General features: G+C 37.6%; 1 protein-coding gene across 3 annotated transcripts in view; it reads right to left on the bottom strand.

Moving 5' to 3' along the window:
- Positions 1-1,805: 1,805 nt before the first annotated feature.
- RADX (RPA1 related single stranded DNA binding protein, X-linked) overlaps positions 1,806-16,279 on the bottom strand; it is a 69,075-nt gene continuing 54,601 nt past the window's right edge. For all 3 annotated transcript variants that reach the window (XM_055268601.2, XM_055268602.2, XM_063634723.1), the window contains 2 exons: positions 12,412-12,579; positions 1,806-3,115 (listed from right to left, as the gene is read on the bottom strand). In XM_055268601.2, the coding sequence (XP_055124576.1) occupies positions 2,985-3,115; positions 12,412-12,579 (299 nt within the window). In that variant the 3' untranslated portion in view covers positions 1,806-2,984. The remainder of the gene's footprint in view (positions 3,116-12,411; positions 12,580-16,279) is intronic.

Raw genomic sequence — 16,279 nt, 5'->3', positions numbered from 1 at the left:
TGCATTTTAATGTTACCTTTAAAATTTATATTGAATATATCTACCTATCTCAATATTATTTGTTACCTAGCTGGTCTCTTTGCTTTCACCTTTGCCTCCTACATTTGTAGAATACAGGTTTAACTTCTGTTCAGATACTCAAAATAATAGTGACTTAAAGAAAATAGAAGTTTAATTTTGTCTCATGTAACAGCCAAAACTGTGGTAAGCAGTGTACAAAGCTGGCATGGCAGCTCCATAATGACAGGGACCTCGGCTCCTAATAGCTGGTTGCTCTGCCATCCCTAGGGTGTTGCTCTTCTCTGCGTGATCTACAATGTCTCACGACTATGCTCACTTTATAGCTAGCAGGAAGTGGGGGGTGGACGGAAATAAAACATTCCCTCTTAACCTTTGAGGGAATGGTTTCAAAATTGTACATATCACATATGCTCACTCCCATTGGTCAGGACTTGGTCATATGGCCTACTTAGCTACAAAGGAAGCAGAGCAAGGTATTCTTTATTCTAGGTAGCTTTGTTCCCAGATAAATATTGGGAGATCTATTACTATAGAAGAAGAGAACGGGTATTAGGATAAATCTATTATAGCAGTCTCTGCCAATCTCCTTGTAATCCGCTCTTCTTCCAGCAGACAGTGACCATTCTAAAACAGGAATTGAATCATGGCATATACTGGCCACAAATCTTTCAATGGCTTCCCAGTGCTTTAAAGATACAAACTTCTAAAGTCTTTGCCATAGCCTATAAGACGGTATAGTCTGTAAGAGCCCTTGTCTATTTGCCTGTCTCATCTTGTATCTCACTTTCTGCACTCCAGCCATATCAGTCCTTATTCAATTCTCAAACACACCTTTTGCTGCATGTCCTTTATACCTCAAGTTCACTTCCTCAGGAAAAACTTTCCTAGTGCCCCCCACTTTGTTAAAAAGCTCTAATAATATAAATCACATGTTTCCATTGACACATTTGTCTCACTTATTTGTGCAATTATTTGGATGCGTTTCTCCTCCATGAGACTTTTAAGTTCCATGAGAATAGGGGCCTTGTTTATTTTTGTTTGTATTGTATTGTGTTCCTAGTGCTAGCCCAGTGCTAGGCATAGAGTGGACACTTGAAGATTTGAATATAAGCTGCAATAATTTAGCTCATTATTTCATGAGCCCCAAGGCATAGAATTTATTGTGTAGTGATCTAATATACTAATAGAAATTGTATTATTATTTAAACATTTTACTTTTTCTATTTTTTTAGATGCAGGGGTCTTACGATGTTGCTCAGGCTGGTCTCGAGCTCTTAAGCTCAAGCAATCCACTCATCTTGGCCTCCCAAAGTGCTAGGATTACAGGCGTGAACCACCACACCCAGCCTCAAACATTTTACTTTTTGCTCGAATTAGAGTTTAAAGAAATAGACTTTGGAATATAAGCTTGACTTTACCATTAAATTGTCTTTACTAATTCACATTAAGTCATTTAGTCTTTTTCTCTTTCAGTTCCCCATCTACAAAATAGATATTAAAACCTTGTTGGGGCAACTTCTAGGTCTCAAGCTACTAGAAGTCAGGTACAATAACCTTAGAATAACATCAGAGGTACTTGAGTTCTTTTAGGGATATTGCTTGATTTTCGCTGAAAATGTGCATATAATTTTTCAAAAAGCTAATATAGTTCAGATTTGTTTTGACAACAGTCTTTAAACCCATATGGAAGAATCATCTTGGCTCATTTAGTAAGTATATATTTAAGCCAAAAATATGACGGAAACACATCAAATTCATTCAAAATGAGACAGGAGACCAAAAAGTTGTTGCATTTTAACTTCTTTAATAATTCATTCAAAACTGTAACACGAGAGGAATCCACTATTTAATTAACATTTACACACAATTATAAAGAATAAAAGACTGAACACATTTATGAACAAACTGCAGTATGTCTTTAGGTTCATAGGCTGCCCAACACATTTAAAGTGTATAGCAAATGAAGTCACAGAACTATAGGGCTACAAGGAAATCCCACAAGTTTATAGCTTAACTGGAATCAGATTTATCTTGATACAGAATAATCTATAAACTCATTTAATGGTCATTTTGTCTCATCTAACAAACCACACAGATGTCAACCACCGGGCCTTGCAAATGCAGAGTGGCCATTTACATTTAAAATTAAGTATTATAGACAACCAGAATAAAATCAATTCCTGTATTTACTATTTTCCATTTTCAATATGAGCATTTGAAATGTTAATATGGATACAATTTCACTATTTAAACTCACATTACATATACTGAAACTACAAATGAGTACAGCAAGAATACAGACATACTGCAGCCTTTGACTTTAACATCAACACACTGGTTAAAATACTGAGAAATTCAAACCACACAAAGTCACAAAATGAAGTGGAAAAACCTTAAGACAATTTAATTTAGCACACTTATTTTGCAGCTGAGCAAGCTAAGGACCAGGGGCAACTAGAGCCTAATAATGTGTACTTTTGAAAATGATACAAACTACCTTGGTTGTGAGAAGTGCAGGTTGAACACTTTAGGAGAACAGTCTTCAAACCGGCAATTCAAAATTACCCATTATATGTGAATAAAATTGGAAGGATGTTAAATGTCCACGGAAAGTTACTCTTGTAAGTTAGGATGCCTTATACTGAGGCTTTAGAATGAAAGTACACTTCACAAATGGAATAGTGAACATAAATTACTACAAGTCAAGAAAATAGTCGTACTAGTAAGGTAAACAAGGTAAATTTCCTTATACACAAAAATTATTTTGATGACCTTTTTCAATAATGAATCTAAAATGAAGTGTTTTAGCTCCCTAAACACAAAACGAACATAAAACTGCTTAATAACTTTAGAGCTCATGTAATATTCTTGCTGAAAACAGTTACCGAAATTACCAGCAAAATGACGGAATATCTTTAAAGCAGTACACTCGTATAATCTGTAATAATTTCATTTGCTAACTTTTAAGAAGTATTCTCTGGACTATAAATCTTGTGCAAATAGACTTCCACTTTATTATTACCCAAATTACAGATATCCAAGATACCGACGATATGCACTCTATCCAGTTCAGTTGCCGCTTTTATAATATCACCTAAAAGTAAAAAGCAGATGGTAAGTACTGTAAAATAGTTAAATATTTACCTGACTTTAGTATCACATAAGCTGTTAATTTTTTCTTATAATATTAACACTGTGCCCCGTCCTCTCCCTCTTGCCTTGAATTTATTACATGCATTTACCAAAATTATATGGCAACTCCTGCAGATAAAGGTGAACACATCAAACAGATACACCAACAATGTCAAGGCATGAACTGGTATTCAAAAGCCACATTTAGTTTTTGGGTTTTTGTTTTGTTCTTGGTGGAGCAAAACAAATCCACATATCTTCAAGGTCACTTATAAGGTTCCAAATAAACAGCTTATTGGTATACTTCAAAGAAATGCAAAGATAAAGTTTTCTATTTGAAATTCAATTATCAATATTTTTGTAAAACTATAAGCCATAGAGCAAAACTATATTTGCCTTATATATTTTACTGCATAAATACATGTATACATATGTGTATATGTGTAACTGATGCATCTTTTAAAGTGTATTTCCTTTAAAGTGGCTTTATTAATTAAAACTTATCTTTGGATACTCTTGAGAAACTCTGTGAAAAATGGATCAGGTCTCCAGTAAGACAATTCGCTTCTCAGAAAAAAAAAAAAAAAAATGGATCAGGTGAGTGACATGGCAGAGTAATGAGTTCCAGGGCCCTGTCCTTCTATAAAGCATCTTATAAGCTGACAAAAACTCTTAGAATCAACTTTTGCAGAACTCTAGAATCTAGACAAAAACTTAGAGCAACTAGGGAAAAATTAATAAAGAAATAAACTGCTACACAGTGGGTGGAGTGTGCTGTGGTGTTTTAAATTGCCTGCCTACCACTCCTCAATCCGCAGATAAGGGGCAGTCACGAAGATGGCTGCTTGCACTTCTGGTGCAGGTTGCTAGTGCCAACGGGAGCAATGCAGACCTTATTCTCAAAGATGTGGTCGTGTGTTCTCATCTTTACAGTAGCTCCCTCAAGGAAGATGCAAGGGTTTACTTTTGTTTTACCCAGTTTGGAGCATTCCCACAGCTGGGATGGCTTTTCTGGTGGTGGCATTGCTGAATGCATTTAAAGACAAAAATACTAGCCCGTGCAGCTGGGCAGGTTATAAAGTTGGGACAAGCAAGCAGCAAACCAAAAAATCCTGGGCAGGAAGAAGCTGAGAAAAGATATATATGGTGGAATGTGGGCTTTAAAAGCTCCTTTGTACAACGGGGAATCAAGAAGGCCACATGCATACCCAGGGTAGATATATGGTCAGAAAAAGGCTGAGAAGACTCTAATCACTCATCTGTGGCTGACCTTCATGCTCTGAGCAAGCAGGAAGTGAAGGCTAAGGCAGAATTGTAAATGGCGTGGCTAAGTGTCGAAGGAGTGCCACCACTCCGGGTCAATCTACAAAAACTGGGAGAATATATTTTTTCTTTTTCATTTCTGGGCTCCAGGTGTTTAAGGAAACTGTCAAAACACTAGCTGACTACTGCTAACATAATGCATCACAGACTTCAGTGGCTACGCATAAAAATACTTTATTTTCAATATAAGAAAATGAAAACACTTAGAGGTTAAGTAACAAGCAAAGTCACATGGTGATTCTTATCCAGACAAGCTGGCATGAAGGCATATGCTTTTAATCTTTTATGCTAGAGCTACATCTCTACAAAACTATGCTAAAATATAGTAGTAGATCCAGGTTTTGTGGGACCCCAAGGGTATACTATTTGGGGGCACGTTTTAATGAAAAAATACAAAATACATAAGAATGCCAAATGGGTTTTAGAAGAGATTTGTGAAAATTTAGGCTACATTAGCATCACAGTAAATCCATCTCTGCTAGACTTATCAAAATATCTAATTAATGATTTAAAATTGTGTAAGTTCACAATAGCAAAGAGTTGGAACCAACCCAAATGTCCAACAACGATAGACTGGATTAAGAAAATGTGGCACATATACACCCTGGAATACTATGCAGCCATAAAAAATGATGAGTTCGTGTCCTTTGTAGGGACATGGATGAAACTGGAAAGCATCATTCTCAGTAAACTATCGCAAGGACAAAAAACCAAACACCGCATGTTCTCACTCATAGGTGGGAACTGAACAATGAGAACTCATGGTCACAGGAAGGGGAACATCACACTCCGGGGACTGTTGTGGGGTGGGGGGAGGGGGGAGGGACAGCATTAGGAGATATACCTAATGCTAAATGACAAGTTAACGGGTACAGGAAATCAACATGGCACATGGATACATATGTAACAAACCTGCACATTGTGCACATGTACCCTAAAACCTAAATTATAATAAAAAAATAAATAATAAAAAACAAAAAAACCCAAAAAAAAACAAAAAAAAAACAAATAAAATTGTGTAAGTTCACTAAATCATAATGATTGCAACTGGTAGTACTATATAATTTTCTTTTGCCTTGAGTGGGGTGGACTTTAATCCAGATGCTTTGGAAAGATTTCAAGATCTTGAGATCTGATGCTAACAGTGACAACCTAAACCTTGATAATTCTAAGTGTTATCATATTTTGACTTTTATGAACAATGACTTACTTCTATCCACAACATAAAATATAAATAAGTCTTCTGTTCAGGTAATTCTGCCTAGTTGTGTAATGCTTTGAACAAATGACAACTTCTCTATGCCTCAATTTGCTTATCTAGTACCTACATCATAGTGTATTTTGAGGATTAAATACACATAAAGCATTTAGAATGGTAGTTGACACATAGCAAGCATTCAATTAAATATTAGCAGTGATAATCTTTACTTAAGGAAACCTATTATGAAATTAGGATAGTATTTATATCATAAAAATTCTTTAAAAAGGACTATAGATTTTACCTATAAAACGAGCTACTCTTCGGTTCATTTTAAATTGCTAGAATTACAAAAATTATACATTTTTAGGAACCTTACAAATGCATAAGATAAGTGTGACAAAGGCAACACTATGTGTTCTCCACTCCATTTCCTCTCTTTGGTCATAGGAAAAAACAAAGTGTCCTGGCTTCCCTTGTAGCTAGGCTGGGATCATGTAACTTAGTTCCTGCAGATGAGAATGCAAGTAGAAGTAATGTGTCAATTCTGGTCCAGTGTAATTAAAAGCCAGCATCTCCTTCATCTTTTTATTCCTCTGCCTTGACAACGCTAGAAGCCATTTTTTCCTGCTTGGGCAGCAACAAGATGGAAGCAGACTGGATTCGTGAATTGCTGCTGGCAAGAGAACTGATGACTGATTGCATCAGACTTGAGCAAGAAATAAACTTCTTGAGTTAAAGTCCCTGTGACTTTAGAGTTGCTTTGTAATTGAGCATAGTCCAATAGATATTGTAATACAGTGTGGTATTCCTGTCTCTGAAACTAATAAGGGAAACCTTGATTACCTAGAGAATAATAAAATTGTTTTCTTAGATGTGTTAAAACATTTCCATATTATGCTGTACTTCCAAAATGATATCCTTGGACTTCAAAATTAAAGATGACACCAAGTAGGATATCATATCAGTAATCAGTATTCAATAAATGACTTGGGATAAATGGCTATTTGGAAAAATATATGAAGCTGGATCCCTATCTCACTCTTTTTTTTTTTTTTTTTTTTTTTTGAGATGGAGTCTCGCTCTGTTGCCAGGCTAGAGTGCAGTGGTGAGATCTCGGCTCACTGCAACATCCACCTCCTGGGTTCAAGCGATTCTCCTGTCTCAGCCTCCTGAGTAGCTGGGACTACTGGTGTGCACCACCACGCCTGGCTAATTTTTGTATTTTTAGTAGAGACGGGGTTTCACCATGTTGGCCAGGATGGTCTCGATCTCTTGACCTTGTGATCCACCCACCTCAGCCTCCCAAAGTGCTGGGACTACAGGCGTGAGCCACTGTGCCTGGCCAAGGATCCCTATCTCATTCTTTACACAAAAATAAATTCTAAATGGATTAAAATTTTAAGTTGTAAAGATGAAGCCATATCAACACCCCCCAAATCAAATTCAGAAATGGGCAAAGCATTTGAGTAGATATTTCTCCAAAGAAGACATACGAATGGACAGCAAGCACATGGAAAGATGCTTAACACATCATTAGTAATTAGGGAAAAACAAATCAAAACCACAATGAGATACCACTTCACATCCATTAGGATCACTGTTGTCAAAACAACAACAACAAAACAAAGCAGAAAACAAGTGCTGGTGAAGATGTGGAGAAATTGGAATCCTCATGAATTGCTGGTGGGAATGTAAAATAGTGCAGCTGCTATGGGAAAGCTTGGCAGTTCCTCAAAAAGTGAAACATAGAATAACCATTTAATCCAGCCATTCCACTACTGGGTATGTATCCAAAGGAAATGAAATCAAGTTGAGGGATCGGAGGCAGAGCAGGAGGGCAGAATAGAAGGCTTCACCAATTGTCTCCCACCCCTCCCCTGACAAGGACATTAATTTAACAACTATCTACACACAAAAAAAGCACCTTCATGTGAATCAAAAGTCGGGTGAGCACTCACAGTACCTGGTTTTAACTTCATATCACTGAAAGAGGCACTGAAGAGGTAGAAAAAACACTCCTGATTCACCAATACCACCCCCCACCCCCCTGCAGCCATGGCAGGGTACAGAGAGCATTTCTGTGCCCTGGGGAGAGGGAGATCCAGCAATTGTGAGGCATTGAACTCAGTGCTGCCCTTGTTACAGCAGAAAGCAAAAGTGGACCAAATTCAGCTGATGCTTGCTCATGCATGGAGCACTGAAACCAGCACTAGCTAGAAAGGAATTACTAATTCTAGCAGTCCACAAGCCTCACCACCACAGGCTAAAGTGCTCTGAGGTCCTAAATAAACTGGAAAGGCAGTCTAGGCTACAAGGACTGCAGCTCCTAGGAGAGTCCTAGTGCTGAACTGGACTCAGAGACAGTGTACCAGGGGCGGTGTGTGTGTGTGTGTGTGTGCGTGGGGAGTGGGGGGGAGACATAACCTACTGAGACATCAGCCAGGGTGTCTAAGGAAGTGCTGGCATCACCCCTTCCTTAACCCCAGGCTGCACAGCTCATGGCTCCCAAAGAGGTCCCTTCCTTCTGCTTGAGGAGAGGAGAGGGTAGAAATGGACAAAGCATTTGAATAGATATTTCTCCAAAGAAGACACAGCAAGATAGGGCATAGCAGGATAGGGCACCAGTCAGAGTCGTGAAGACCTCGTTTCGGGCCTTAGCTCCCAGATGTTATTTCTAGACACACTCTAGGCCAGGAGGGAACCCAGTGCCTTGAAGGAAAGGATGCAATCCTGGCAGTATTCATCACCTGCTAACTGAAGAGCCCTTGGGCCCTGAATAACCCACAGTGATACCTCAGGTACTATGTCAAGGATCTTGGGTGAGACCCTGAGACTGGCTGGCTTCAGGTGAGACTCAGCACATTCTCAGCTGTGGTGGCTTTGGGGTGAGACTCCATTTACTTGCGAAAAGTAGAGGGAAAAGTAAAGGGGACTTTGTCTTGCATGTTAGATACCAGTGCAGCCACAGGGAGGTAGAGCAACAAGTGGGCACTTGGGGTTCCCGATTCCAGGACTTGGCTCTTAGATGGTATTTCTGGACCTGCCCTGGGCCAGAGGGGAGCCCACTGCCCTGAAGGGTGAGTGCCAGACCAGGCAGCATTCACCGCAAGCTGACTGAAGAGCCCATAGGTCTTAAACAAACATTGGTAGAGGTCTGGCAGTGCTCCCCATAGGCCTGTGGTGCTGATAGCCATGGATGAGGTCCCTCCTGCCTTTGGAAAGGGAAGCAAAGAGGGGGAAGGACTGTGTCTTGTTTGAAAGCCAGCTCACCTACAGTACAATACAATACCAGCTAGACGTCTAAGATTTTTGACTCCAGTCACTGGCTCCTGGATAGCACGTCTGGACCTGCTTGTGGACTGGAGGAACTAGCTGCACTGAAGGGTAGGCCACAGGCCTGTCTGGCTTTGCCACTGCCTGACTATAGAGCCCTAGGGCATAAGGCGAACATAGGTGGTAGCCAGGGAGTGCTTACAGCAGGCCTTGGGCCAGACTCAGAGTGGTGCTGGCTTCAGGTCACAGTGGTGGCTACAGGGCAGCTTGTGTCACTCCAGCCTCAGCTTCAAGTGGCTCAGAATAGAGAGAGAGAGAGAGAGAGAATCTTTGGGAGAAAGTAAGGGAAGAAAACAAGAGTTTCTGCCTGGTAGTTCAGAGGATTCTCCTGGATCTTGTCCAAGACCATCACTCAGCCATAGCCACAAAAAGGAATGAAAAACAGGCAAATTTCTAGAGACGGAAAGTGGAATAGCTGTTACTCAGGGATCGGGAGAGGGGAGAATGGGGAGTTACTGTTCAATGGGTGCAGAGTTTCTGTTTGGGATGATGAAAACGTTTTGGAAATGAATAGTGGTGATGGTTGCACAGCATTGTAAATGTACTCAGTGTCATTGAATAGTACATACAAAATAGTTAAAATAGTAAATTTTGATCTGTATGTTTTATCACAATAAAAACATATCAGTATATATGGGTGAAGCTCTAAAAGTGCTGGAAAAAGACAGTGAATTTAAAAAATGTAGTCTTGACCTGAGTGATGCCTGAGTATGACATAAAACCAGCAGCTACAAGATAAAAAGTCTAGTGTATTTGAGTACATATGAGTAAAATTACTTAAACAACCAAAACAAACATCCCATTGAAACAATGTCAAACTGGGTAAAAGTCTTTGTAACACATGATAAAAGGTTAATTTCTTTAATATGCAAAAAGAACTTACAAATTATTAAGAAAAAATAGAGACAAATGAAAGGTAACACTAGCATAGAAAGTATATAGAAAGAAAAAACATATAAATGGCCAAGAAACGTATTAAGATTTTAAAGCTCAGAAATAATTGATAAATGCAAATCAAAATAATAATATATATTTTTGCTTATCTATCCACTATAGATTAGTAAAACCAATAATATCTAGTTTTTACAAGGGCATGAGTAAACTGGCACTCTTGCTTTTGGTTCTAGTGTAAATTAGTATAACCATTTTAGAGAACCATTTGACATATCTACCAAAGTTACATATCGCTTGTATAAGTATGCCCTGTGGAATACTATTTAGCCATAAAAAGAATGAAATTATGTCTTTTCCAGGAACATGGGTGGAACTGGAGGTCATTATCTTAAGTGAAACAAGTGTAAAGATTTTATTGACACACACACACATAATGGATATTCATGCAGTACTGTTTGTTAATAGCAAAAACATTTGGAAACAATCTAAATGTCTACCAGTAGGAGACTGGTCAAATAAATTTTGGCACATCCACACAGTGAAATACCTTGTAGTTATTAAAAAGAACGAGGTAGCTTTCTATATACTAATATGAAATATGTCAAAGACATACTGTCAAAGGGAAAAAGCTGGATATAGAACCATATGTTTACTAATTCCATTTTTGTGTATTTATTCGAGAAAGAGAGAGAGCAATAGAATACATACTTTCATATGCAAAAATCATTTCTTAAAGAGTTCAAATAATACTGGTTATCTCCTGAGAATAGGTGAGTGAGTTGGTGGAAAGGGCTGGACCTGGGAAGGCAAGGAGGGGAGCTTTCATTTTTACCTGGTACTTTTGTGTACTATTTGAATTTTAAAATTATTAATGTATATAGCTTTTGTAATAAAAAGAAACTACTTTATAAAGAATGTTTGAAAGATGACACTAGTATTATACCATGAGACACTGCATTACATCATTTTGTAACTATTTTTAATCTTTCAGTTGAGAATCATGAAAGGAAAGAAAGTTTGGAATCGGATCAGGTTTCAAAATCTAGCTTACTCATGCTAGTGAATCTCTCTGATTTTCAGTCTAGTTATCTATAAATAGGGGATAATAAGGTTCACCTTGTGATATTCTTATTAGGATTAGTTGTACCATATAAAATGCCCAGGCACAGTGCTTGGTACAGAGTTAAATGGACATTATTATTATATTATACATATTATTATTAATGCTATGTCATGAAAAACATGGTATTCCTCTCAAAATGAACCGCTTTGTTTGTGATTACAAATTAATTTTTCTTCCCTAGTGATTCCTGTCCTTCACATCTCAAATATTACCTGCGTTGTCAGAAGGGTACCAGGTATATTTCATATGATCATGTTAGTGACTACTGGAAGAATACTGGCACTAGCACCAAGCAGTTAGCTGAGAACACTGAACTGGTATTTTATATCAATAATAGTGTAGACATACAGCAGAAGACATGTAACATAAGTGGATATTATATGAAACATGAGCATACATGAGTGCACAAATATTTAAGCTGCATATTAGGGCACTAATTAAGAAATGTGAAATTACTGAAAATCTAAGGAGCTCCAATGTAGAAAGTAATACTGCAAGTGTACATCATCTCTAAAATGGACTGTGGGAAAAATAAAAAAAAACATCTCTTATAAAATTAGGTACCCAAGTTCAATTTGCAGCAACTGTTACTGCCCCAAATTACTTTGTCATCAGGCACAGCTCATAAGACTTGTTCAAAAACAACATACACTCAAGAGTTTCATCACCTTAGAAAGACCCACCATAAAATCCCAAGATAATAAGGCCTTTCTTAAAAGCCATTTTAAATGTAATATCCCGATAAGCTCAATGAAAACCGCTAGAAACTTTACCACATGATTAGGAATTAGAAATAACAGAAAAACGTGAATGGGGTAATTACAATTGGACAGATAATTTTACAGGTACATAGAAACAATTTAGAGTTCAGTATATCATGCAGCAACCTAAACAATTAGCTTGTTGAAGAGTTTCACTATTGGGAATACATATGCTCCTAGCAGTTCTCAAGAAATTTATTGCATAGCACTGGAATAACTAAACATTTATAAGAGAGAACAATTTTACTGTATTATACTATAGAGGTATTGTAATTTCAGGCAATTACAAGAAAGGACAAATTGTGTCGCCTGAGAAAAAGGAAGAAAAGAGTAGAATTTGTACTATTCCATGTGCATACCACTTATGTCTGATGAAATAATTATACTTGGAATTGCATTATAAGATAATATTCTTAATGCTTGTCTAGAGTAGAAACAGCTATTCAATTTATTTAAAAGACATATTCTCATGTATAAGTCTTGGGGAACATTTACCAAATAACCCTTTAATTAAAACTACATTAAATTTTAAGGCTAAAACTGTTTACATAATAAAATCTTAAGGTTAGGGCTGTTTATAATTTTTTTTTTTCTGAGTGAAAAGAACACTGAGATTGTTTTACCTGCAACCGCTCTTGGACCTGGCAATCGGTCATTTCCAGTTGTGTCCTGTGGATATGCACAGCTGTAATTCATGGAGGTCAACAGTGTGTCTATTTGAGATGTTCGAATATCTTCTGGACAATACATGGGTAGGAATGCAACATCGATTGCTATCTCATGGTTCAGACCTGTTAAAGAAAATTCATACATTATTAAAAGTTCAGTGGGTTAGCATGTGGTGCTGGTGCCAAGTTTGCTGGTTTTTGATCCCAACATCTTCCAGATAGCTTTAGATCTAAAAAAACCTGTGTTTGAAAACTGGAGACTAAACTCCTAGTATTGCAATTTATGAATACATGGTATTTGTTGAAAGAGTAGATACTCCAGTGCAACCTTTCACCACTGCTGGAAATAACAGTTCAAAAGGTTTCCCCTACTGATGGAAGATTGGAATCTTACTATCCAAAGGACAGCATGGTAACATAAATGACATGTAGAGTGTTTCCTTGGTCATTTAGGACAGGTGCTATTCCGGGGCAGGGGAGTTTGGAGATGACTATTGGTTCCCTTATTGCCATTTGGACTCAAGGATATCTGACTAATGCAAGGTCAGGGATGACGTAGTAGCTAGATCTCATCTGTCCTCAAATATACAAGACAAGGTTCGCACACTCACCATTAGGGCCATAAAAGGTTGTGCTAGAAAAAGGGCTAAGGGGGAAGAAGTAAAGTGAATCCTGACCTTTGGCTGTCATCTTTTTATGTGGGTCAATGTCAGTTGGGGTAGATAAAAAAGACTTCCTAGAGGAAGAAAAGAATTCTAGCTATGTACTAAAGGATGAATAGCATTTAAATAAACAGAGAAGAGGGCATTTTAGGCATGGCAGGGAATAGCACAAGCCAAAGGTGTAGGCCAGAGTAAAAGACCATCTTGGCTAGAGTAAGGGTAAACAAACACACAAGCACAGCTTCAAAACTATGAATTCCATTTAGTGACCCAAATCAGAAACCTGAGAGTTATCCTTAACTCCTCCTTTTCGGTCTTTCCCAGATATTTAGTCAGCTACATTCTATGACCTTAATATTTCTCTGATTCATCCGTTATAGTGATTCATAAGTACTGAGTACGGGCCAATGACGGATAACCAATCCTTCTCGTTAAGCTGCAAATCAATCCAGAAATGCAAGTTCTTTGCTTTTTATGGGGAAATGACATTAAATCTCATATATTTAACTTAACATATAGCTAAAGGCCCCTTAGCGCTTTCTAAGGATTACTAAAATTTGGTAGCCATAAATTGAAATAATCATGTTATCTAGAATTTTCCAAGAATTCTAATTCAGTATTATAAGAAGCATAGCCACGTCACAACTCCCAGCAATGCTGCAAGACTCATATGAATGTGCACATGCTGGTATCTTATATCCTTGATTCTAAGACTAAATTTAACTTAGATATATATCATTAATTTTATTTTTTAATAAAAAGAAAACACTGCATTGTTTACCATTGACCATTCCAACTTGCAAACAAAAAAGGAAGGACGCCTTAAAACTGAGAAACTATCAGAATTTGGAAATCCTGATATTTTCAAGAAAGTAGACATATTAGTGTGTTATTGATATTATTTTGAGTTGCTTTCTACATTATAAAATATTGGGAGTAGAGCTTCAGCATTATCAGTGAATTTTTTACTGAGCTGTTTGATTAAAACTAGAGTTCTGGTCGGGCGTGGTGGCTCATGCCTGTAATTCCAGCACTTTGGGAGGCCGAGGTGGGTGGATTGCTTGAGTCTGGGAGTTTGAGACCAGCCTGGGCAACATGGTGAAACCCCGTCTCCACCAAAAATACAATAATAAAAATAATAACTGGGTGTGGTGGTGTGCGCCTGTGGTCCCAGCTACTTGGGAGGCAGAGGTGGGAGGATTGCTTGAGCCTGGGAGGTGGAGGTTGCAGTGAGCCAAGATTGTACCACTGTACTCCAGCCTGGGCAACAGAATGATAACCTGTCTCAAAAACAAAAGAACAAACAAACAAACCACTAGAGTTCAAAGTACAAATGTTTAAATCAGTAGGCCTCAGGGCTTTTGTGCTTGCTGCCTCTATGCCTAGAATGGTTTTTCCCCAGATAACTACATCTCCACCAGGTTTCTGAAATGTTCCTTTCTCCAGGAGACCTCTGCTATTTAAAATGTAACCCTTTTCTACTACAACACTCTCCAGCACCTGTTTTTCTTAGCATTTATCACCAACTCACACTACTACAAGCTCTCATAGGGCAGGGTTTTTATCTGTTGTGTTCACTGATGTGGCTTTAGCACTTAGAAAAGTGCTAGGCACACAGTAGCTGCCCAGTAAATATTTCTTAAATTGAGTAAATAAATATACATGTGTGCATTTCACCTATAATTTTTCAATAATAGAATTTAAGACATTTGTGCAAGAGCATTCAAATATAAATTAATCCATATTCCCATTACCAAGAAATGAACACAAATATCCTGTACAAACTCCAAGAAAAATGGCTATGATGTAAGGAGAGCTGTTAAAATAATCTTTTCTAGATTTTTTTGTCAAAGCATTTTTTGGAAAAATTTGTCATATGGTGTGTTCTTTTCTTTTACTGTAAAATGCATCTAAAAGATAATTTCAAATTTTAATAACATTAATTGTGACATCAAGGTAATTTAATATACTATAGATACACTGAAATAATAAGGCTTTACTCATCTTTATATTTTCTTTTATGAAAGCAGCCAAGTAGACCAATATAATTCTTTCCCTCCTTGGTATTAGCCTGTGGGCTCAGGATCAATTATTTCTACCTCTGGGGTATGCCACTTTCCTTGCTGAAAGCCTATTTGAAAGATTAGCTGAGTAGCACTGGGTTCCCTCAATGTTGATTCCCTTACCAATTAATGCTGTTATTGGGGTTTATATCTTTTGACTTTTAAAAGACAAATAGGCAGCCTTCAGAGACTTGGAAAGGCTGGCTGGATTATGTTCCTAATTATCTAAGTCAAATGAAAATTGAGGAGATGACTTTTAAACTTTGACTCATCAGATTTCATGGGTAACCAAATTAGTGTTAGTAGAGCCAATGATACACTATAACCTCTGTAAGTTCAATTAAAACTTTTGAAAGGCGTGTTCTTATATTTAAGGTGAGAAATAATTCTTAAAATTGGGAAAGACTGACCAACAGAGTTTACATTTTGTACTTGGGCTAAGGGCACTGAAAATCTAGTTCGTTACTTCATCTCAATATATTCTATTTAAAGTGCATAATCTTACATGGTAGGCAATGGGCTGAGGTTTTAATGGTTATAATTTATTGATTTGAGGCAAGTGAGATGGCCCAGCAAGAATTTAAAGACAAGAACCAGTGCTTCTAGGATAGGTTTCTGACATTGCCATGGTACCAAACTGGTGGTTGCTGAGAGCCATTAGAACTGTGGGAAAGAAGGAAGACTAATAATTCTATTCAATGTTTTCAATAACAATTCACCCTTCCAGTCAGAGGTAATGACCAAGTAACAGGGTTGTGGTCCAAACAACATTTTTGGCTCCAAGAATAAGGCACTTCAAAATTACGAGGTCTTCTAGAGACTTGCAATATATTGCAGAGGTATAATAAAGCACTAGAAGATAGTATCACTAAATTAGACAATCTTCGTGCTTGGAGAACCTTAAACATCATACAGATTTATCTGCCTGGATTGGCTTAGGCAGTCTTAACTAAGAACAGGGGTCTAGAACAGGGTAAACTATGACTGGGGGGTTTGCGGGGGGCGGGGGGGGGGGAAATTCAGCCTGCCCCTGGTTTTGTACATTCCATGAGCTAAGAATAGCTTTCACATTTTTAAATAGTTAAAAAAGTCAAAATA

This window comes from Symphalangus syndactylus, chromosome X (assembly GCF_028878055.3).
Source record: "Symphalangus syndactylus isolate Jambi chromosome X, NHGRI_mSymSyn1-v2.1_pri, whole genome shotgun sequence".
NCBI classification, from domain to species: domain Eukaryota; kingdom Metazoa; phylum Chordata; class Mammalia; order Primates; family Hylobatidae; genus Symphalangus; species Symphalangus syndactylus.
This window is presented reverse-complemented; position numbering and strand designations above follow the sequence as displayed.